At 36.9% G+C, this 26,634-nt stretch overlaps 1 protein-coding gene and 1 long non-coding RNA gene across 2 annotated transcripts in view; one reads left to right on the forward strand and one right to left on the reverse strand.

The window, feature by feature from the left end:
• The window catches only part of LOC147843716 (uncharacterized), a 2,255-nt gene extending 755 nt beyond the window's left edge, over positions 1–1,500 (forward strand). The window contains exons 1-2 of the long non-coding RNA XR_015494399.1: positions 1–634; positions 801–1,500. The exon at positions 1–634 is cut by the window's left edge and continues 755 nt beyond it. This is a non-coding gene — a long non-coding RNA (uncharacterized LOC147843716). The remainder of the gene's footprint in view (positions 635–800) is intronic.
• The window catches only part of gli1 (GLI family zinc finger 1), an 86,130-nt gene that overhangs the window by 18,731 nt on the left and 40,765 nt on the right, over positions 1–26,634 (reverse strand). The window contains 1 exon segment of the mRNA NM_178296.4: positions 3,625–3,728. Within this exon segment, the coding sequence (NP_840081.3) occupies positions 3,625–3,695 (71 nt within the window). The 5' untranslated portion in view covers positions 3,696–3,728.

Consider the following 26,634-nt stretch of genomic DNA (forward strand, 5'->3'; position numbering starts at 1 on the left):
TATGTGTGCATATGCTTGTGTGTCTGTAAGTGTGTGTATGAGGTGTTTTATGTGGGCGTGTTCTTATGACTGTGTATAGGTGTGTGTGTGACTGATCTGTATTTGTGTGTGACTGTGCTGTATATGTATGTGTGTGTGTATGTGTGCATATGCTTGTGTCTGTGTATGAGTGTGAGATTTGTGCATTTGTAATCCCGTTGGTCCTACACCACCCAACCCGCTTCGAGCGGGTATCGAACCGGCGAACTTCCGCATGGGAGTCGGTTGCTCTAACAAGGAGGCTAAAGACCAGGGCCTCTATCTAGAGCACCTTTAGAGGTCAGAGGAGTGAGGTTTACCTGCACAGCACACACTAGCTGGCCTCCGCTACACATATGTATGTGTTTATGTATGTCTGCATACGTTTCTGTGTCTGTGAGTGTGTGTGTGTGACTGCAATTAGTTGTGTGTGACTGATCTGTATTTGTGCCCCCCCCCTAAATCCTCATGTTGTTAATTATTGAGCATCTCTGTCTTGTTTTCCAGGGATCATCCCCAAGCAGCAGACCTGCTATATTCATATTCATTTAAACAGCCCATGTGTTAAAGTGTGCAGAGATCATGTCCTGTTAATAACACGACTTCACCTTTATTTGTAAGTGGAACCCAATACAAAAGTCCGCTGAATGTGTGAATGTGTCGTTTGAAGGATGTTCAGAAGTTTGTTTAAGATAAAAACACAAGCTGCTTCGAGGAGTGTTTGAGTTGAGTGTTTTCAAGGCTGTCCATAGCTGATCTGTGTGTGTTTTTGTCTCCTCTAGGATTGAATTGTGCGTCTCTGAGGAAACCGGAGTCTGCTTTGGTCAGTCATGCGGACACTTTCTGCTCTCTGACCAGTAATAAGCAGCTGTGTGTGTGAGAGAGAGAGAGAAAGCGGATGAGAGACACTGAGAAACACACACACACACAGAGAGAGAGAGAGAGAGGGAGAGAGAGTCTGCCGACAGCTCAACATGGGTGGCATTCAGAGGGGGAGGGGCCAAACCCTCAGCCCTCATTATGACATCATCCTCATTATTATTCATAAGCTTTAACTGTGCCTTCGCTAATAATACAAGCTTCGTGTTCTGAGATCTTAACATAATTCTGAATACACAGTGCTCAGCATATATGCGAACATCCCTCACAAATCTCTCTTTTAAGCTCGTATGTTCAATAGGAAGCTCTACAATATTATATTTATCATATACATTAGATTAGTCAGTCCTGAAGCCAAATCTAATCTAACTAAATAACTAACAATAACACTTCAAACACTAGCACAGCCACATTTATGTGTTTTAGAAAAATAATACATACACATTTAAACAAGAGGAAAAATCAAGATAAGCAAATAATTAAGCTGAAATTTGATAGTTTGTAATTTATTTGTGCAATATTTTGCTTGAATTAAATTGTATTATCTTTCCATTTCTAAATATGTCTAAAATATTATTTTAATAAATATAACTGTTTAATAAATCTGTTTTGTTTTCACTATACACACACACACACACACACACACACACACACACACACACACACACATATATATATATATATATATATATATATATATATATATATATATATATATATATATATATATATATATATATACATACAGGGCTTGACATTAACCTTTTTGATCACCAGCCACTGTGGCTAGTAGATTTCCAGCATTACTAGCCACTCTGCGTTTTCACTAGCCATACTTTTCTTGTTGGGAAAATATATTTTATATGCATAAATTTGACTTTGACATGCTAAAATGACTTGATTTAGGTATTGTGTTAAGTCCACATGCCTTCTCATTCATTTAACTTCTTGTGTGAGCAAATGGTGTGTGTCGCAATGCAATCAGTTTTTATTTCATGACTTTTTAGGGCTCAAAATTAAGGATTTACCAAATTTATCTCTGACCACTCCATATAAGTATTTTTAGCCCCAAATTTTTTAATGTGTCAAAACAAGGAAAATACAGCTTTATAGGTTCACTTTTTAATTCAACAAACCTTTTCTTTAAAAAACATTACATTTAAAAAATAATTATTGTCATAAATCTAAAATATGCACAGTAATCTGCCCAGGCTAAAAGTCCAAGATCACCAGTTATTTAAAAAAATAATAATTAAATTATATTATAAAATAAACTAAATTATATTAACAAAAATAACTAAGCGAAAGAAAGCAGGTAAAACATACAGTGTTTGATAATGAGAGGATGTTCACGTGCATACGGTTAATATAGGCCTTTTAATAATCTGTTCAAAGAGTATATATATATTTACTTGACAGGAAAGCATGGGGAGCAGAGAGAGGGGAAGGATCGGCATAAGAATATGAGGCGGTATCGAACCCGGGTCGCCGCGAGCACCGGAGTGCATGTGTCAACACACTAACCACTACACCACTGGCGTGACCTGTTCAAAGAATGATTAAAATGAAAACAGTGACCGCTACTGCCTACAAAACAATGTGTATTTTTTATCTTGAGCTTTTGAAAGCAGCAGGACTGTCTGTGGGTGAATGATCATCGCTCTTTGTCTAGTCTATATATAGTATAATATTGGGCCATGCTTATTGTCGAACCCTGCTTTCAAGAAAACTACACTTTGTAGCGCATATATATATATATAAGATAACTAAGTATATTTGCATAAGTAAATTTATAAATATATATACTGTTTGTGCATGTTCAGTTCAATAAATGGCTAAAAACATGCAGGTAAACGAACATTTAATGTTTAATAAATTAATTTAATAGATAAAAAATATTGTAGTCCATTATTACATTTAATTAATCTAAAACAAACTTGAATATAAATTATATTATTATGCTTTTTTTTATTTGACATCACTTTATCTTATTTAATTTACATATTGTGTGAGAGTGTGTGTTGAGCAATGAGTTTGGCATGTCTGTGTGTGTGTGGTGTGATGATTGTATGTGTTATGTGTGGTATGTCTGTGTGCGTATGTGTGTGTGTGTATGTGGAGTGTTGTGTTTAGTGCCTGTGTTAAGCATTGTGTGTTTGTGTGTACCTGTAGGTATGTGTGTGCGTTTGTTGAGCGTTGAGTGTGTGTGTTTTGTGTGTGGTGTATGTGTGTTTGTTGTATGTGTGTTTGTTGTATGTGTGTGTGAGTGTGTGTGTGTGTAAGTGAGAAAGCGTTTTGAACGTTGAATATGTATGTTTTGTTTGGGTGTGTTGTGTGTGTGTGTGAGCAAGAGATAAAGTGTGTGTGTGTTGAGTGTTGTGTCTACATTGTGTGTGTGTGTGTGTGTGGTGTGTGTGTGTGTGTGTGTGGTGTGTGTGTGTGTGTTATATGCGAGTGTGACCATTGGGTGTATGTGTTTTGTGTGTGGTGTATGTGGATTTGTTGTATGTGTGCATGCGTGTAAGCGTGTTTGTGTGTGTGTGTGTGTGTGTGTGTGTGAGAATGAGAAAGCATTTTGAACGTTGAATGTGTATGTTTTGTTTGGGTGTGTGTGTTTGAGCAAGAGATAAAGTGTGTGTGTGTATGTTGAGTGTTGTGTCTACATTGTTGTGAGTGTGTGTGTGTTATATACGAGTGTGAACATTGAGTGTGTGTGTGTGTTGGTACCCTCTGCTCGGCTGGTTGCTGGTGTTGTCGTAGTGGTAAAGCCCCTGGTGTGGCTGCATATCCACTGGCATCGAGACCGACACACCCGCTACACCCACAGTCCTCTGCAAACACAAACACACACACATTACACCTCAACACATCACACCACAGAACGTACACTCATACACACACTGAATTCATCTTTACATCATGAACCACAATGGGAAAATCATGACAAGACAATAAATGTGTGTGTTAGTCTACTGTGTGTGTGTGTGTGTGTGTGTGTGTGTGTGTGTGTGTCAGACCTCCCTCATGGTATTTATTGGAGCAGGCAGCTGTAGCTTTATGCAAGATCTCTATTTAGCGCCTGAAACTCATTAGCACACGTTACCAGATACACACACACACACACACACACACACACACACACTGCAGCACATATGGACACACACCTGTCAGAACTCACAGACAAAACCTACATGCCTGCTACTGCTGGTGTGTTCACAGTAAACCAGTATAACACACACACACACACACACACACACACACACACACACACACACCTCTACTCAGTAAAGTCAGCTGAATAATAACCTGTCAACATTACTGCATTATTTTAATGGGTCAGTTGGTGTTTCTGTGTGGAGTTTGCATGTTCTCCCCGTGTTGGCGTGGGTTTCCTCCAGGTGCTCCGGTTTCCCGCACAGTCCAAACACATGCAGTACAGGTGAATTGATTAACTAAATTGTCCGTAGTGTATGAGTTAGTCCCTTATTTATCAGGGGTCACCACAGTGGAATGAACTGCCAACTATTTGCATGTATGTTTTACACAGCGGATGCCCTTCCAGCTGCAGCCCAATACTGGGAAACAACCATACACACTCATTCACACACATACACACTCATCAATTCCCCTATAGCACGTGTTTGGACTGGGGGGGGGACCGGAACACGGGGAGAACATGCAAACTCCACACAGAAATGCCAACTTACCCAGCCGAGGCTCAAACTAGTGACCTTCTTGCTGTGAGGCGACAGTGCTAACCACTGAGCCACCCTCATCAGCATCATATATATTACCATTACTATATCACTATTACTATAATATTATCTCTATTACTGTATGTCATCACTATTATTTGGTGACACATACGTTGTACATTTATATTGTTAAAGCCATGAAGCACTGAATTTAATGCGTGTAAATATATTAATTTCAGTAATTTTATTGACTGAGATGTTTATAGGATTAATGTACAATACAGTGTGTAAAGCAATATATTGGGTCTCTAAAATTGATTATATGACAGACTTGCTTTGTTTGCCAAACATCTGATTGGGTTTGCCTTGTGAACCATGATTGAAAGTAATTTTTTATTATTTAATATTTTAGGTTTTTACCTACTATATTATCAAAGTAAAACATCCGTTGATTCTGTCTGGCGATAATAATAATTCATTAAACGTGGTTTAAATAATTTGTGTTTTATATCTCACTGAATTGACTGTGTGTGCCTGTAAATCCATGAGCTGAGATGAGGAAACTCCTCCCCGCAAGTAAATATCCAATCACTGTGCTCTAAAGTTGGTTCGTGGTTCAAACCTCGGCTTAGTTGGCGTTTCTGTGTGGAGTTTGCATGTTCTCCCAGCCTTCGCGTGTGTTTCCTCGGGGTGCTCCGGTTTCCCGCACAGTCCAAACACATGCGGTACAGGAGAATTGGGTAGACTAATTTGTCTGTAGTGTATGAGTGTGTGTGTGAATGTGTTTGTGGATGTTTCCCAGAGATGGGTTGCGGCTGGAAGGGCATCCGCTGCGTAAAAACTTGCTGGATAAGTTGGCGGTTCATTGCGCTGTGGCGACCCCGGATTAATAAAGGGACTATGCTGACAAGAAAATGAATGAATGTAGCAATCGGTTTCCTCACATGGTTTGAGTTTGCTAAACTTATTGGTTTTTATAGTGCACTCTCAGAAATGAAGGTACGCGAGTTGTCAGTGGGGTGGTTTCTTATACACATTTGTACCTAAAAGGTCCATATTATTATCTCAGGGATATATATTAGTACCTAAAAAGTACAAAAGTGTTCCTCTTAAATATTTTAGGTACTAATACATACTTTTGAGGTAAAAATATGGACCATTTAAGTACAAATGTGTACCTTTTGAAAAGGAACCCCCCTAATGACAGCTCACATACCTCTATTTCTCAGAGTGCACTCAGTTAGTTTGAGTTCTCTTCATTTACTGGGTTTTACTGAGCTCAAATTGCTTCATTTTCTCAAATGGATTTAGTTCACAGAACTCATTAGGATTAGTTTTTGAACTTAAAGAGGCATGAAACCCCCCGTTTCAGCAGGGTGTTTTTACACCTCTAGTTTAGAAAAAGTCAGGAAAGTGTTCAGCTTTGTTTAAGTGGGAGTGTCGAGGGAGGGAAAGAGGGAAGGATTTGGATAAAAACAACCAATTTTAACTTTTTTTGTGAAATATATGTGTGCTAATAGTGTTTACAGCAGTGTGGGACACATATACGACTGTCAACAGCTCAAAACAGCTGTTCTGGTGTTTCGTGTCCCTATAAAAGGTTTGTTGCAATCGGTTTCCTCAAATGGTTTAAGTTACCTTACCTTTTTTTTTTTTACAGTGTAGTAGTAGGTAAAAGTAATAAAAAATACAAATAAAAATGTAAATAATAATAAATCAGAATAAACTGTACATTAAACAACCAACATTTTAGGATAAAACAGAAATAATAGTAATCAGTATATTTACAATGATTCATTTATAACTATCTAGAAGTGTCTCTCTCTCTCTCTCTCCCTCTCACTCCCTCTCTCTGCACGCTGGTCTGTCGAGGTGGGTGTTCTGGCTGTTATGACTCTTGGAGAGGATAATAGCAGCTCTAATGCAGCCAGCCGTTCCTGATGTGGCCTGAAAGCAGATTCCAGCCCGCTCTTTCCCTGTCTCGCTCAACATCACGGTTTCTCTGCAGTGCTAAACTCTGATTTCCAGCTCTGACTTTGTTTTAATAACACTGCTTTGATTCCTCAGTCGATTATGAGCACTCAGACACCTCAGTGATGTGATTATTATACAGTTAACTACAGCACTACTGTGGTAAAATGCCAACAAATCACCAAATAAGTCAGATTTCTGCTTTTATTTTGCAGTTTGTTGACATGGCGTTACATAATGAACTTGTACTACAGGCTGTTAAATGCATTATTTGATGGATATTCTAGGATGTGCCGTTATTTTCAGATAAAGGCACAGCTAAAGTAGTTCCGGCAGGTTTTGAGTGCATTACAGATCAGAGTTATTGCAGCTGCCACAGTCAGAAATCACATCCGAACACAACAGAAGAGGAGATGTGGAAGATCTATCTAAAAAAAGACTTAAGGGGCACCTATTTGACCCATTTTTCAAGGTCTTTTGTGTCTCCAGAATGTGTCTGTAAAGTTTCAGCTCAAAACACCCCTCAGATTGTTTATTATAGCTTTATTATTTATTATTGTTGTTTATAGCTTGCTGTACATTGAACATTTGAGCTGGAAAGACACTGTAGCTGTTTGTGTTGCCTGTGCTTTTAATGCAAATTAGCTGAGCAAATTAGGGAGCTGGTTCTCCCCACCCACCATTCCCACATGCCTGTCAGAGCCATAGAGATCTCTCACTATTGCTCTGATGGGCGTAGCCTTCACCTGCTGTGTCTCACAGAGATAAACAGCACAGTGACAGACAAGAATGAAGACGATCTCCCTTACTACAGTAAGAACTTTCCTAATGGTTATTAGATGCATTCGTTGTGGAGTTCATTCAAGCCTTTCTGCAACGATGAGTCACACACAAAGTTTACACGCGCACACAAAAACACAAATTAAGCTTTGTAGTGTTTTTGCACGCAAATGTGTCAGGATCAGCCTGATCTCACGAGAAAACGTATGTATTTTACGTTTTGTCAGTTTAGTGGCTAATTCGTACGAGTTCAGTCGAACCAAAAATATACGATTTTAAAAAGGAGGCGTGGCACCTAACTCCACCCCTAACCCAAACCGTCATTGGGTGATGGTCAAATCCTACTAAATTCAACGAACTAGACTGCACAAATTCATACAAATTAGCCACTAAATCCAAAAGTTACGAATTGCCGTGAGATTGCGTTAGTCAGGATACAGGTTAATCTCCACTGCCGTATGGATATCCATTATGTTACGTACTAAATCAACCTGATTTAACATCCACAAACCAGGATTGAAGCGTCTTCTTTTATAATTGTACTGACACGTGGCTGTGCTGATGAGTTAAAGTGATTTTACTGACTTTATCACAAACATGCACTGTTTTAAACACGTGTTATACTAGTAAAACTCATTCTTGCAATAGTATCTGGATGCAGTCTTAATGATGCAAGCTGACTTTGCATATCTCAGAGATGCAATGTCAGACACAATACACTCAATGGAGCGAGTGACAGGTTAGGTTATTCAAAAGCATTGCATGCAGCTCAGATTGCACCCAGTCTGCAGCCAGACGCCTCTCCATTCTTGATCACATTTGATGATGATTGATGATCACAGAGAGCAGATCACGCACTTAAAAATTGAAGGATTTAGATCCTATTTTAACATCAGGAGATTAAACAAAAAAAGAGACTTGTGTTTATATCACTCCAATATGGCTGTGGACACACTAGAATACACATAATCTATCCAAACAACTTGATTTTCACCATAGGGGCCCTTTAAATCAAGACAATATTGTTTGCTTGTCTAGAAAGAGCGTCTTGATTTGAAAATTTAAGGATATTTAGACTAGAAACAAGACAAAAATATAAGAAAAAAGCATTTCTTGCAGTGTATATCATCTGAAGATTAGAGCAGCTTTGGAAACCAAAGTATAAGCAAAATAATACACACCGGGCCGTTAAATTATTAGAAAATAATGCACACCTGAGGTATTTTAAATGTGGATTATTATGTAACATCCTGCAGTCAATTATGTCCTACTTAATTTTCTATAAATAAATAAGTAAATAAATAAACAAGAGACCACTTGAAATATGTTTCTGGATTAACTTATTAAATGCATCCGCTTCGAATGTTATCGCTCAATTGAATGGCCGTTATCAGTGGTTATCAGCTGATAGATATGGGCCAGTAAAAGCGCCTACTGACAGGCTGTTATCATCTATTCACATGGTTAATCAGATACTAATGGAAAAGACTCCAGATTCAGATCTGATTTTACATGACTGTGATGGTAGGGTTTAAAGCTGGGGTAGGGGATTTAGTGAATTGGGGGCCCTTTAGTAGGGGCCCAAACGTTCTGAAACGCACCTTTGGTTTATTTAGCTGTTTCTGTTTCTTATATCACTCAATCACTCCTTTTCTACATGTTGTCTTAATGCTTATTAATAATAATAGTAACAAAATGTAAAGCTTCTTGTCAAACTGTTTAAATCATTTGTTTTCTTAAAATTAATTAACAATTAAGAATTATATATAAAATATTTCTTTGTTAAAACTAAATATTTACCTAATTTGACTGCTGGACTTGATTGAGGGTGGAGGATACATTTATGCAGATGTAATAAACATTAAACATTTATTTAGACGCTCATCATACAAAATATGACAGAAAATTCCTTTATTCATTTTCTTCTCGGCGTAGTCTCTTTATTAATCAGGGGTCACCACACGGGAATGAACCACCAACTTATCCAGCACATGTTTTATGCAACGGATGCCCTTCTGGCTGCAACCCATCACTGGGAAACATCCACACACACTCATTCACACACACATACACTACGGACAATTTAGCTTTACCCAATTCACCTGTACCGCATGTCTTTGGACTGTAAGGGAAACCCACGCCAATACGGGGAGAACATGCAAACTCCACACAGAAACAGCAACTGACCCAGCCGAGGCTTGAACCAGCGAGCTTCTTGCTGTGAGGCGACAGCACTGCCTACTGCACCACTGCATCACCATGACAGAAAATGATGTTATATATAATTAATAGGTATAACTTATACTTATAGGTTTTTATTTGGATTTCCTGGGGCCCCAAGCGGCCGCTTATCTTGCGTATGGTTAAATCCACCCCTGGGTAGACAGTAATAAAATACAAATAATTGGAAATTTAATAAATAATATAAATAATTCCAGCTGCAGCTGTATGTGATCTATTAACAGCCTTCTGAGCCTACCAGTAGGCCCCTACTGGCCCATATCTATCAGCTAATAACCACTGATAATGCCTATTCAATCCATTGATGACATTGAAATCGGCTATCCAAATTGATAAACCACAATTATTGAAAAGTACAAAATACTGGAATAGACTACTGCTTTCATTGAGTTACTAGAAAATATAATGCACATTTTTCTAATAATTCAATAGCCTGTCATCAGTTATACCTTAGATTAAAATACAACTGAATAATACTGCTTTACTCTTCTGTTGAGCTGCTTTACAGCTGAATTAGTTTCATACTTGCTGTGTTTTGCAACATGAACAGCAGTTATTTGTGTGTTTATTGCACTGAAACGACTTTGACACTTTTGTAAAGCATTAATTCAGACGCTCGGTTGCCAGATTGTTGCAGCTGATGTTGCAAGAAAGATTCTTTCGGGATGAAATAGTTCAGTCACGTCAGCTGTCGTCATGGCAACCGTAAACTGTTTAAAGGAAACTTCAGTGTAAAGGGCGTCTTCTTTTTCCAGTGTGTGTGTGTGTGTGTATCTTTCTCTCTTTCTCTCTCTCCGTCCTGCAAGCTCCAAACCTGCGGTTTGACCAAACCTCACACCTCCATCACTCTCCTCTGCTTCCACACGCTCCTTTCACCGTTCACACACGATTATACTGAGAGAAACTGCTCCCAACAACACACACACACTCACAGCTGGCTTCCATCTGTAGAACACACACAGACACACGTGCACACAGACACACACACAACATAGACGCATGCAGACACATTGACACACATGCACACACACAAGCACGCACACACACACACAAGCATGCGCGCGCTCACACACACACACACACACACACACACACATACACACACACTATATAAAATCTGCAGTCACATTTGCTAGAAAATAAATCTGCTTGCATTGATTCCCCTGAAAAAGTTAATAAACTAAAAATAAAACCTAAACCTAAAATCAAATTCAAATTTTGTTACTTGAAATATAATGAACATAGGTGAAATAAACTCATTTTCAGAAATATAAAACTAATAAAAACTATTACCATTTTGATTTATTTATCAATTAGGTCATTTTTTAGTGAAGGTATCTTGATTTAAGAATTATTTTTTAAATTCTACTTTACTGAGTAGCCGGTCAAGAATAGCATCTCTAAATAATAAGCATGTGACTGTGACCACATTAATTATGTGTAAAATAGAAACTGATCAAAATAAGAAAGAAAAAACCTGACAACCACCCACAAAACCCTAGCAACACCCTATCAACCATCCACAGCACACTAGCACTACCCTGACAACACCCTAACAACATCCTGCCAACCACCCACAACACCCTAACAATCACCAACAACATGGACAAAAACCCTGACAACCATACACAACACCCAAACAAACATCCAGACAACCACCCACAACATCCTAACACTGTCCTGACAACCAACCATAACACACTAACAATCACCAACAACATCAACAAAAACCCTGACAACCCCCACAACACCCTAACAAATACCCTGACAACCACCCACAACACCCTAACAAATACCCTGACAACCACCCACAACACCCTAACAAATACCCTGACAACCACCCACAACACCCTAACAAATACCCTGACAACCACCCACAACAGCCTAACAACCATCCAGACAACCATCCACAAACACCCTAACAAATACCCTGACAACCACCCAAACAAACATCCAGACAACCATCCACAAACACCCTAACAATCACTAACAACGTCGACAAAAACCCTGACAACCCCCACAACACCCAAACAAACATCCAGACAACCAAATACAACACCCAAAAAAAACACCCTGACAACCACCCGCAAGAGCCTATCAACATCCTGACGACCAACCATAACACCCTAACAAACATCCTGACAACCATCCACAACATCCTTACAACCAACCATAACACCCTAACAAACACCCTGACAACCACTCACAACACCCTAACAACATCCTGACAACCAACCATAACACCCTAACAACCACTCACAACACCCTGACAACCACTCACAACACCCTAACAACATCCTGACAACCAACCATAACACCCTAACAACCACTCACAACACCCTGACAACCACTCACAACACCCTAACATCCTGACAAAAAACCATATCACCCTAACAAACACCCTGACAACCACTCACAACACCCTAACAACATTCTGACAACCAACCATAACACCCTAACAACCACTCACAACACCCTGACAACCACTCACAACACCCTAACATCCTGACAACCAACCATAACACCCTAACAACATCCTGACAACCAACCATAACACCCTAACAAACACCCTGACAACCACTCACAACACCCTAACAACATCCTGACAACCAACCATAACACCCTAACGATCACCAACACCACCGACAAAAACCCTGACAACCCCCACAACACCCAAACAAACATCCAGTCAACCATACACAACACCTAAACAAACACCCTGACTACGACCCACATCATCCAAACAAACATCCTGACAATACACAACACCCTAGCAACACCCTGACAACACCTATAACACCCAAACAAACATCCTGACAACCAACCACAACACCCAAACAATCCCCGACAACACAGACAAAAACCCTGAAAACCCCACAACACCCAAACAGACATGCAGACAACCACTTACAACACCCTGACAACCACCCATAACACACTAACAACACCCTAGCAACCCCCTAACAACCACTGAATTATTTGCTTTTTAAAAAGCTTTAAACACAAGGCAAAAACAACATTATTTATATTAGTAACATCCAGCATAGCAACACCCTCCAGCATAGCAACACCCTGACAACCAGTCACTGCATCCCAGCACCATGACGACGATTTTTGACATGGACAAGTCTAAATGTAGTTTTTAATCTGCTGGTGAGTTTTTATTGGCGCTGTGAACATGACACAGCCGTTACCACACAGAGCCAGCAGTTCCTGCAAACACACATGAAGAGGAGCAGATGAGGAATCCAGCACACACACAACAGTAGACCTTTACAGTTAACACAGTGTGACAACAACACACACACACACACATTTGTAAGATGTGAACTTAGAGACGTGAGATGAAAAGTTTCTATCTCTTTTTCAACAGCACAGAAGAGCAGCAATATGAGGACAACAGTAATGAAGACTCTGATGAGGTTCAGCAGTGAGCGAATGTGTGTGTGTGTGTGTGTGTGTGTTCTGCTCAGTGTCTGCGCTTCAGCTCATTGTGTGGTCCTGTTGGGTCAGAACTAATTCAATGCACTGGGATAAAGTCATACTGAGTGTTTATACGCATGTGTAAATCATTTGTAAGATCTGCTCAGTGACGCGTAAGTGTGTGTGTGTGTGTGTGTGTGTGTGTGTGTGTGTGTGTGTGTGTAGTCTCAACACAGGACCGAAGCCTGGCTGAACTTCAGATTCGCTCTCACCTTAACAAACACTGACTTACATCACGAGGAATCTGAGATATTAATATAATTAATCTTCTAAAACAACACACACACACACACACACACACACACACACACACACACACACATACACACACACACACACACACACATACTTCATACTGATGCTGTTGATCTTTAGACTGTCATCATGACACATCGATCATATTTGCATACTCTACTCCAACTGGTCCTCTTTGTCACATTTACATATTGCATTCTGACTGGTCTACATTATATATTGGTATTAATTCTTCCATATATTTTTAGACATTATTTTGTCTCTAAAAATGTATGTGTTTACATATATATTCCCACATAAACTATAAATCATTATATATATGTTATATATATAAAATTATTATTCATATCAATTATAATAATAATAATAATAATAAGGTGATAATAATAATGATAATAATAACAATGATGATGATAATATTAATAATAATAATAATAATAATGATAATAATAATAGTAATAATGATAAAAACAATAATAATGACAATAATATTAATAATAATTTAATAATAATAATAACAATAATGATGATGATAAAAACAATAATAATGGCAATAATATAATTATTTTTATAATAATAATAATTATTATTATTATTATCATTATAGTTATTATAATAATAGTTAATATAATAATAATGATATTAATATAATAATATTGATAATAATAATAATAATAGTAATAATGATAAAAACAATAATAATGACAATAATATTAATAATAATAATCATAGTAACAATAATATTAATATTAATAATAATATTAATAATAACAATAATAATAATAATAATAATAATAATAATAATAAAAACAATTATAATGGCAAAAATATTAATACAAATTATTTTATAATAATAATAATAATTATAATAATAATAATAAGCTATAAAAATAAAAATTGTTAATACTATAATAAAAGAAATCTAATATTCACTGTTTGGCTACTAAAAACCTTCATAATACCTAGTAAAAGTGGATTTGCAAAGCAGTAATAATAATAAAAATAATAAAAACAATAAAAAATTTAAATGTACATTTTTTGAGTAAAAAAAATCCTAAATAGCAATATAAGTAAATGTATAATACTACTATATAAAACTATAAATACTATTTTTGATGAAGAACAGTTGCAATTGTCAGACTTCACACAGCAAATGAAAAGCCACCAATCTCAGTTTCCCTATAAGCTTCAATAAAAACAACTGACTGCTAAAATGACAGAGAATTCAGGCCTGTTCTGTCCAAACCTGACGTAAGTAAACCACACACAGATTTGCATGAAACGTTTGGTCTGATTTGTGAAGCGTCTGCTGAACTGACTGATCTCTCAGCATTCATTCATTGGCCACACTTCACCTCCTGCTTTCAGTCGGTGAAAAAGCTTTTGTTTGCTTCCTTTACAAATCAAGGAGCTCGAAAACACGCTACAACAGCTCCGTCATCAGGACATTTACATAACTAAACATTAACAACTGAACAGAGCGAGAGAGAGAGATTCAGAGAGAAAGAGAGAGAGAGAGAAAGAGAGAGAGAGAGAGAGAGAGAGAAATACTGTATTAAAGTGTTTATAGGGGCGGCACAGTGGCTCAGTGGTTAGCAAAGTAACCTCACAGCAAGAAGGTCACTGGTTTGAGTCCCAGCTGGGTCAGTTAGCATTTCTGTGTGGAGTTTGCATGCTCTCCCCGTGTTGGCGAGGATCACATCCGTGCATGGTTACAGTGTTATATCACAATTGGTTTTTATTTCACGTGACTTTTCAGAAATCAAAATTAAGGATTTACCAAATTTATCTCTGACCACAACAAACAATAATTATTTCTTAGCCACAAATTTTAAACATGTCAAAACAAGCGAAATTAATCAGTTTATACTTTTTATTTAACAAAACATTTCTTTAAAAAAATGTTTTTTTTTTAAAAATGATTGATTTTTAAATAATAACTATTGTCATGTACCAAAAATATGCACAGTAATCTGTCCTGGCTAAAGGTCCCAGATCACCATTTAACTACACAAATGAGGAGTTAATCTCATATTAAAGCAATGTTATTTAAAAAAAAAAAAAAGAAACCAATAAACCATATTAATAAAAACAACCGAAAGCAAACAAAATCAGGTAAAAAAAACATAATGTGTGTGATAATGATAATCACATGCACATGATTATCGTTAAAGAGAGAGCAGCCGGTGCTGCCTACAAAAAGACAAATCTGGAGCTCCTGAAAGCAGCAAGACTGCTGATGCATGAGCATAACTTTTTGTCTAGTCTATTTGAAAGGGAACTGATCCATCAGTTGCCTTCCAGGCACAGTTTCACGCAAGGAAACAATATATATATATATATTATATATAATATATACACATACATATACATACACATATATATATATATATATATATATATATATATATATATATATATATATATATATATATATATATATATATATATATATATACATACACAGTTGAAGTCAGAATTATTATCCCAATTTAAAATTTTCCCCCAATTTCTGTTTAAAGGAGAGCAGATTTCTTGAACACATTTCTATTCATAATAGTTTTAATAACTCACCTCTAATAACTGATTTATTTTCTCTTTGTTATGATGACAGTAAATAATATTAGACTAGATATTCTTCAAGACACTTCTATACAGCTTAAAGTGACATGTAAAGGCTTCACTGGGGTAATTAGGGTAACTAGGCAGGTTAGGGTAATTAGGCAAGTTATTGTATAATGATGGTTTGTTCTGTAGACTATCGAAAAATATATAGGTTAAAGGGGCTAATAATATTGACCCTATAATGTTTTTTTCAAAAACTTAAAACTGCTTTTATTCTAGCCGAAATAAAACAAATAAGACTTTCTCCAGAAGAACAAACATTATCAGACATACTGTGAACATTTCCTTGCTCTGTTAAACATAATTTGGGAAATATTTAAAAAAGAAAAAAAATATATATATATATACATATATATATATATATATATATATATATATATATATATATATATATATATACATATATATATACATATATATATATATATATATATACATATATACATATATATATATATATATATATATATACATATATATATATATATATATATATATATATATATATATATACATATATATATATATATATATATATATATATATATATATATATATATATATATACATATATATATATATATATATATATATATATATATATATATATATATACATATATATATATATATATATATATATATATATATACACATATATATATATATATATATATATATATATATATATATATATATATACATATATATACATATATATATATATATATATATATATATATATACATATATATATATATATACATATATATATATATATATATATATATATATATATATATATACATATATATATATATATACATATATATATATATATACATATATATATATATATATACATATATATATATATATACATATATATATATATATACATATATATATATATATATATATATATATATATATATATATATACATATATATATATATATATATATATATATATATATATACATATATATATATATATATATATATATATATATATATATATATATATATATATATACATACATATATATATATATATATATATATATATATATATATATATATATATATATATATATATATATATATATATATATATATATATATATTTTACCTTATAAGGAGCTGAGCCCCCCTAAATTAAAAATCTTAAAATCGCCCCCGATCAACACAACTACAAAAATCGACAAATATTCTAGATTTGACTGCACCTTAAAAGAAATAACATTAATAAACCCAGTCTGTCTTATTTTTCCTACTCATATGAACTGATCATTTAGTTTGACCTAAAATAAAATTCAGACATTGACAAATAAACCTTTTTTTCCCTAACATATTTATAATTGAGAGAGAAAGAGAGCGAGCACAATGAGTGCCCACTGAGCTCTGAGCTTCTCCTGCATGTGTGTGGCCTCTGAATGATTCTATGATCATATTACACACACACACACACACACACACACACACACACACACGCTGCCAAACAGCTCTCAACAGCCAATACTAGAGAACAGCTTCATGAAGAGCACAGAGAGACTTCAGAAGAGTTGCAGTGTGAATTAACCAGTGTTGACAAACACATTTTACAATTGTGCTATAAAATGTATTCAATTCTATTCAATTCATCTTTATTTCTACAGCGCTTTTACAATGTCAAAGCAGATTAAGATAGAAATTCTAGTTAATTGAAACTGTCAGTCCAGGTTACAGAGTTGAAGTTAGTCCTTTACACTGCAATTTGTAAAACTTACTTAATTTTTTTTGTGATTTTTATTATTTTATGTAGCCTAAATTTCATGTATGGATTTAGGGTTGTACAATAAATAAAAAATTACTAGCAAAAACGGTTAAATAGGTTTCACAAATTACACAAAACAACCCTTTTGTGAATTGATCTGATCCAATCACATCTGTTCTTGAGTAAGTGACTCATTGATTCATTTAATTCCTTCAGAGTGAGTCTTCAGTAAACAACTCAATGATTCAAATGATCCGCTCAGAATGAGTCTTCAGTAAACAACTCAATGATTCAAATGATCCGCTCAGAATGAGTCTTCAGTAAACAACTCAATGATTCAAATGATCCACTCAGATTGAGTCTTCAGTAAACAACTCAATGATTCAAATGATCCGCTCACAGCAAGTCTCCTGTAAACAACTCAATGATTCAAATGATCCGTTCAGAGTGAGTCTTCAGCTAACAACTCAATGATTCAAATGATCCGCTCATAGCAAGTCTCCTGTAAACAACTCAATGATTCAAATGATCCGTTCAGAGTGAGTCTTCAGCTAACAACTCAATGATTCAAATGATCCACTCAGAGTGAGTCTTCAGTAAACAACTCAATGATTCAAATGATCCGCTCAGAGTGAGTCTTTTAGTAAACAACTCAATGATTCAAATGATTCGCTCAGAGTGAGTCTTCAGTAAACAACTCAATGATTCAAATGATCCGCTCAGAGAGAGTCTTCAGTAAACAAGTCAATGATTCAAATGATCCGCTCAGACTGAGTCTTCAGTAAACAACTCAATGATTCAAATGATCCGCTCACAGTGAGTTTCCAGTAAACAACTCTGATTCAAATGATCTGCTCACCATAAGTCTTCAACTGACTGACTCAAATGATCCATTAAGAGTGAATCTCCACTAAATATCTGACTCACAAATGGGTTCACAGATATTGAGATTTTATTTTAATTAAAAAAGTACCTGTTTTATACCATTTTTAAAACATATTCAACTTTACTCAGTACATCTTGCAAACATTAGCTTTTTATAGATAATAATATGCTAAATATTGTGTAATCAAATTTTCTTTAACAAACCTAAAACCAAAAATGACCCCAACCTTGGAAACACGACCCTAAAATAAACAATTAATGGTATTTTATTAGTATTTTAATTAATACTGCAGTCTGGCAAACTCTGGAGTCACAGCATTCTTAGACAGAGAGAGAGAGAGAAACAGAGTCAATCCAAAGAGAAGAAAACTTCCAGCGCTCTAAATAAAAAAAGAGGAGGAGAACATGAGACGGAAAAATGTGGGAGGAGGAAGTGGCGTGTGTGAGAGTGTGTGTGTGTGCAAGAGTCTGACTGTGTGTGGCAATGAGACCACAGCCACACTCATAATGTACATATAATAATGTACATATATATGCTGTATTATAATGTGTGTGTGTGTGTGTGTGTGTGTATATACATATATATTTATATCTGTGTGGAGTTTGCATGTTGCATGTGTGTGTGAATGAGTGTGTATGGTGAACGCTGAAACAGAGACTAAATATTTACATTTATTTCTTTGAAATAATAATAATAATAATAATAATAATAATAATAAAAGAGGCCGACGGAGTGGCACAGTAGGTAGTGCTGTCGCCTCACAGGAAGAAGGTCGCTGGTTCGAACCTCGGGTCAGTTGGCGTTTCTGTGTGGAGTTTGCATGTTCTCCCTGCATTTGCGTGGGTTTCCTCCGGGTGCTCCAGTTTCCCCCACAGTCCAAAGATATGCGGTACAGGTGAATTGGGTAGGCTCAATTCGGTAAAAAATCCGCTGCGTGAAAAAAACGTGGTTGATGAGTTGGCAGTTCATTCCGCTGTGGCGACCCTGGATTAATAAAGGGACTAAGCCGACAAGAAAATGAATGAATGAATGAATGATAATAAAAGATTTTGAGTTGCATGTCATAAGTTTCACTGATTTCCAGCAATAACTTGCTTACTTTCACAATTGACTTACTTTTGCTTACATTTACTTACCAACCTTTACATCATTACTTATAGTTGCTTACTTATGCTTACTTTTACCTAATTACTTATACTTAATTACATTTATTTACTAAGTTATTTATACTAATGTTTACTATTTCTTACAGGGAGAAGAGCAGTGGTGAGAGAACACATCCTATCAGCACTGGTGCCCCCCAGGGATGTGTTCTCTCCCCACTGCTCTTCTCCCTGTACACCGACAACTGCGCTGCAAAAGACCCCTCCATCAAACTCATTAAGTTTGCAGACGACACTACTGTTATCGGCCTCATCCGGAATGGTGACGAGTCTGCATACAGACAGGAGGTGGAGTGGCTCGCGTTATAGTGCATATACAAACAACCTGGAGCTGAACACGCTCAAAACAGTAGATAGTGGACTTTAGGAGAAACCCCCCAGCTCTCTCCTCACTCAACAACATGAACAGCACTGCGGCTGCAGTCGGTTCCTGGGCACCTCCATCTCTCAGGATCTGAAGTGAGACATTCACATAGACTCTATCGTGAAGAAAGCCCAGCAGAGACTGTACTTCCTTCATCAGCTGAGGACGTTTAACCTGCCACAGGAGCTGCTCGTACAGTTCTACTCAGCTGTCATCCAATCCATCATCTGCACTTTAATCACCGTCTGGTTCGGCTCAGCTGCAAAAATCGACCTCTAGACTACAGCGAATACAGCGACTGCTGAACGAATCACTGGCACTACCCCTTCTAACACTTCAAGAACTGTACTCTTCCAGAGTGAGTAAAAGGGCTCGCTAAATCACTCTGGACGCCTCGCACCCAGCACACTACCTGTTCAAACTGTTACCGTCTGGTCGGCGCTTCAGAGCACCAAGTACAAAAACAGCCAGACACACGAAAAGTTTCTTTCCTCAGGCCATCTACCTCATGAACGGTTAAATATCCCCCAACTGTGCAATAAACGTGCACTACTTTCTCTAACGCACTTGTACACAGCACTTTATAACAAAATACAATGCAATAGTTTCTCATACGCACTTGTACACAGCACCGTATAACCTGTATATTTATAACAAAACTGCACATACAATTCAACATCCAGATTTCTTGTCTTGACTAACTGCATCTCTGTTTAATGTTCATCATCTTTTTTCCCATATTTTCTCATACTTTTATTTATATTTATTTTGATTACTTAATTGTGAAACTAAATTGTGTGTGTGTTTACTTGCTAACCTACTTACTTTGTAGCTTAGTTACTCATTTACTTGCTTGCTTACTTAAAAACTGACATTATTTGTGGCACACCGAGCCTCTCGTTTCTGTGTTAGCGCTATCGGGCTCAATGGAGTGTCGGATTTAAAGAGGGTCAGGCCACAAAAATCCAGCCGATGCAGCGTTGTGTGCGGGTCATCAGCTATTTCCTCATTCATTAAAGCACAAAGAGCCGTTCTGTGGATGAAGATGGAGTGCTGGAGGAGGTTAAACTCTCCTACCTGAGGAGAACACTTACAGCGCAGAAAAGAGGAGAAGAGCTCTCCAAACTCGCGCCTGTAGGGCTCTTGGGAAGTTTGTCTTGTAATTGAATCAATTGTTGACCTGCTGTTGAATCTGGCCGAGACGCTTGCAGGGGAAAGCCTGCAGAATAATAAACGCGCGTCTCTCTCTCTCTCTCTCTCTCTCTCTCTATCTATCTATCTATTCAGTTCACGTTATTGGCATGACACACTTGGGTACCAAAAGCATTGTACAAAGCAGAATTTTAAAAAGTCAGTAACCTTGCTTACTGTAAACCATGTTAAGGCTTTTTACCGTAGATTTTTACCACAAAGTAACATCCTGTGAACCACATGCATTAACATCCGTTCAACAACAATATAGCAGCTACAAAATACACCTTAGCAACCACATCAACTTATTAACAATCACTTAAAACACCTTAACAACCACATAGTGAACATCAATATTCTCTATTTTAATGCAGTTTAATTTGGAGTTCAGAGTGGTCGAAGAAACTAAAACTGTTTATATTTGGGTATTTTTATAGGTCCACTTTATTAGGTACACTTATCCAACTGCTCGTTAACACAAATTTCTAATCAGTAGCTTGTTGAGTCTATGACATGAAGGATTAAGGCAGTTCTGAAGGCAAAAGGGGTCCAACCCGGTATTGGTAAGGTGTACCTAATAAAGTGGCCAGTGAGTATATACTGTATATGGTATTTTCTAGCACCAGTTTACACAACAAAACATTTAAGGTACCTATCAGAACAAGTAAATTGTTTTTATTAAACAAACAATACAGCCTTGTGTACCAATCAGCCCATCTTATTTACAAGACAGCATGGCATGTCCATAATGATACATAAAACTAGTACAGACTACTAAAATGCATAAAAATATAATTCATCCCTCTTAATCTTCCAATAATTTGTTTTTAGACACATTAGATGACATTCAAATGCATAGCTTTATAATAAAGGCTCTGCAATTTAATGCAATATATTTCATTTCAGAGATCACCACAGTGGAATGAACCGCCAACTAATCAAGCATGTGTTTTACCCTTTCAGCTGCAACCCAGTACTGAGAAGCCTACATACACACATTCACACACACACACACACACACACTACGGCCAATTCAGTTGATCAATTCCCCTATAGTGCATGTGTTTGTACTGTGGGGGAAACCCACACCAACACGAGGAGAACATGCAAACTCCACACAGAAATGACAACTGACCCAGTCGGGACTCGACCCAGCAGCCTTCATGCTGTAAGGCCACCGTGCTGAGACAATGTGCAGCCCTGCAATATATTTATTCAGTACAATTCAGTAGGCCTTGAAAGCTGACTGATTGACCACATAAATAGATCAGATTTGATCAATACACATCAGCATGATTCTTCTACAGCTACAACTTTAACAAAATTGTGTTTATTTTGATCATTCCTTCATTTTCCTTTCGGCTAAGTCCCTTTATTAATCTGGGGTTGCCACAGTGGAAGGAACTGACAACTTATCCAGCATGTTTTACACAGCAGCTGCAACCCATCACTGGGAAACATCCAAACACACTCATTCACACAATACACTAAGGACAATTTAGCCTACCCAGAATACAAACTGAACCAGCCAAGGCTCGAACCACCAACCTTTTTGCTGTGAGGCAAACGTGCTACCCACTGTGCCACCCAACCTAGCTTTCCCATGTGGTCTCCCATCCAGGTACTGACCAGGCGCAGCCCTGTTTAGCTTTAGTGGGCGACCATGTGTGAGTAGCAGAGAGCTAGCTGCCGGCTATTTTGATCACACACAGTGTTTAATAAATTTTAAGATGTAAACGCTTCAGTTTCTCAGTGTTTCCTTTATATAAAGTACAGAGATCAGTGGTTATTCAGGTAAAAAGTGTAATAAAGAATTAAGATATGCAAATGTCTGTATATTAATACAAGAAATTACAAATACTAGTCATTAGGGATGCCACGGTTCTCAATATAATATTGAACCGCACGGTACGACCTCCACTGTTCAATACGCGCTTGTGAATTTCGGTTTTCTCGGTTTTGCGTTTGTGTAAATTGCTTCCTTGTCCTCATTTGTAAGTCGCTTTGGATAAAAGCGTCTGCTAAATGACTAAATGTAAATGTAAATGTAAATAATTTGTGTGTTTTATATCTCACTGAATTGACTGTGTTTGCCAGTAAGTCCATGAGCTGAGATGAGGAAACTCCTCCCCGCGAGTAAATATCCAATCACTGTGCTCTAAAGTTAGGGGGCGCTTGACCATCACTCCACACTTTAACATGGCGAGCGGCGGTGAAGTGAGGCTGAGGTAACAGTACGAGAATGCGCGGTGTCTTTCATATCTGCGGTGTGAGGACATTTCGGTTTTGCCGGTAAGCATAATGCCAATAAAAGAAAAAACGATGAACAAAAAAAATAACTGAACAAAAATAACTGTGTTTACACGTGGAAATATAAATTTCTATCATCTAATTCCAAATGAACAATAATCTACGTATAAATGAAAAGTTATATTCTTTGGTTTTTAATTATATCATTTCATTGACATGCCAGCTCGGAGGGACATTTAACCTTTGCCTTGCTGACTACAGGCTAAGCCAAAGTGATGCAATTATCGGTTTCACAGCATGGCTGTATCTATCGTCTTCCCAGTCTCCAGAACATCATTTGCACATTGTTGTAATGATGTACTTATATATTGATGAGATCAGACCTGGAGAAGGCATGGCACCCAGACTTCATTTGCATGCTTTGTTTGACTGTCCCCACCATGACTGACCCCACCTACATGCTGTAAATTGTATAAAATGTATAATGTTTGCTGTGCAGTTTAGAGTTTCGCTTTCGATGACGCCACAGCCACGCTGAGTTCTTCTTATTAAAAAGAATTCTGCTTTGAAGACAACCGAAAGATTCTCCCTGTTTTTTTGGGCTCTTAGAAGTTTACAACAACATATAACCATGACTGCACATCTGCAGCGCCCTCACCCAGCAATATCACTGTCTGAAGCGGGATAGCAGAGAAGGTAATGGAGTCCTCCGAATAACAACTCGCTGAATCTTTCCAGCAAACAAACCCAACTGGTTCCGAGAGACACATAAAATAACAAAGGCAGTGCGGGTGTTTACTGCTGAAGATTTGCAGCGGTTTTCAGTGATTGGAGACGTGGGCTTTTGTCATCTTATAAAAGCACTCGATCTGCGTTACAGACTACAGTCTCGCATTTATCCAGCAGCGAGATAATGAAGATGCTTTATTTATATTTACTGAAGTACAAATATGTTGATTTAAAATGGCTGATTTATCTTCATTAACTCCACATGTGTGTTTATTTTCAAAGTGGAGGATTTTATGTGTTCCTCAGTTTGTACATGGGCGACCAGCAGCTGTGAGATTTCACTGTTATTTTTTTAAATACAATACAATAGGAACTACTGCACTTTTCTTTGCTTTTAAGTAAAACAAAATGAGTATTGCAATAAATCCTTTTTATTTTTTCTCCTTAACTTCTTACTGTTCCTATTGCCTATAGAATAAAAAAATATGCGTCAAGCCATGAGAACCGAACCGAAAACTGTGTTAAAAACCGAGGTATGTATTAAACCATGAGCTAACTGCATTGTTGCATCCCTACTAGTCACAAATACTAACGAGAAATATGAGAAAAGTAAAAAAAACATGTGTTAAATCAGCCAAAACAAACAGTTTATTGCATCAACTCTAGCTCTCTCCAGTTGTTTGGCGCTGTGTTGATTGTTTTTTAAATAATTGTAATAAACTCTTGATATTCAAATGCTCTCTCTCTCCCTCTCCCTCTCTCAGTGAAAGACATGATTTAGGGCGAGCTGGCTGTACACTCTCATTCTTCCTTTTGTTTTGTTTGTGAGCTGCTGAATCTAATCACCGCTCACCCCCGCCTCACCCCTACACACACCTTCACCCTCTACAGCTCTCATCTAGACTGATCTCCACAGCACTCTAGAACATTTGTGGCTTAACAATCACATATAAGCAACCATTTAAAACACCCTGGCAACCACATAGCAACAATTTAGCAACAAATCAGAACACCTTAGCAACCACATATCAACATCCAATGAATCACATGCAACACCTTGGCAACCACATATCAACTACTTATAACACCATAGCAACCACATAGCAACCCCTTACGACACCCTGGCAGCCACAAAGCAACATTTTAGTAACCAGTTAGAACACCTTAGCAACCACATATCAACATCAAATGAAACACAACACCTTGGCAACCACGTTGCAACTCCCAAGCCACTGGTTAGAATACTATAACAACCACTTAGCAACTTATTAGCAACCACTTACAATACCCTGGCAACCACATGGCAACATTTTAGCAACAAATCCGAACACTTTAGCAACCACATATCAATATCATTAAAAGCCCTTGCAACACTCTAGCAACCACATAGCAACAATTTAGCAACAAATCAGAACACCTTAGCAACCACATATCAACATCTAATGAACCACTTGCAACACCTTGGCAACCACATATCAACTACTTATAACACCATAGCAACCACATAGCAACTTATTAGCAACCACTTACAACTCCCTGGCAGCCACATAGCAACATTTTAGCAACCAGTTATAACACCTTAGCAACCACATATCAACATAAAAATGAAACACTTACAACACCTTGGCAACCATGTAGCAACTCCCAAGCCACTAGTTATAATACTATAACAACCACTTAGCAACTTATTAGCAACCACTTGCAACACCCTGGCAATCACATAGCAACATTTCAGCAACTAGTCTGAACACCTTAGCCACCACATTTCAACATTCTATGAAACAAAACACCTTGGCAACCACAAAGCAACTCCCTGGCAATAACTTGTAACACTATAGCAATCACATAGCAACTTATTAGCAACTGTTTACAACACCTTGGCAACCACATATCAACATTCTAGCAACCAATCAGAACATCTTAGCTACTACATATCAACATCCTATAAACCACTTGTAACACCTTGGCAACCACATAGCAACTACTTACAACACCATAGCAACAATATAGCAATTTATTAGCAACCACTTACAACACCCTGGCAACCACATGGCAACATTTTAGCAACAAATCAGAACACCTTAGCAACCACATATCAACATCCAATGAACCACTTGCAACACTTTGACAACCACATAGCAACTACTTATAACACCATAGCAACCACATAGAAACTTATTAGCAACCAGTTAGAACACCTTAACAACCACATAAACATCCAATGAAACACTTAAACCTTTGTTAACCTCATAGCAACTCACTAGCAAGCCCTTATAATACCATAGCAACCACATAGCATCTTCAACCATTTGCAACACCCTGGCAATCACATAGCAAAATTTTAGCAAC

The sequence above is a fragment of the Danio rerio genome, chromosome 6 (assembly GCF_052040795.2).
Source record: "Danio rerio strain M-AB ecotype USA chromosome 6, GRCz13ab, whole genome shotgun sequence".
NCBI classification, from domain to species: Eukaryota; Metazoa; Chordata; class Actinopteri; order Cypriniformes; family Danionidae; genus Danio; species Danio rerio.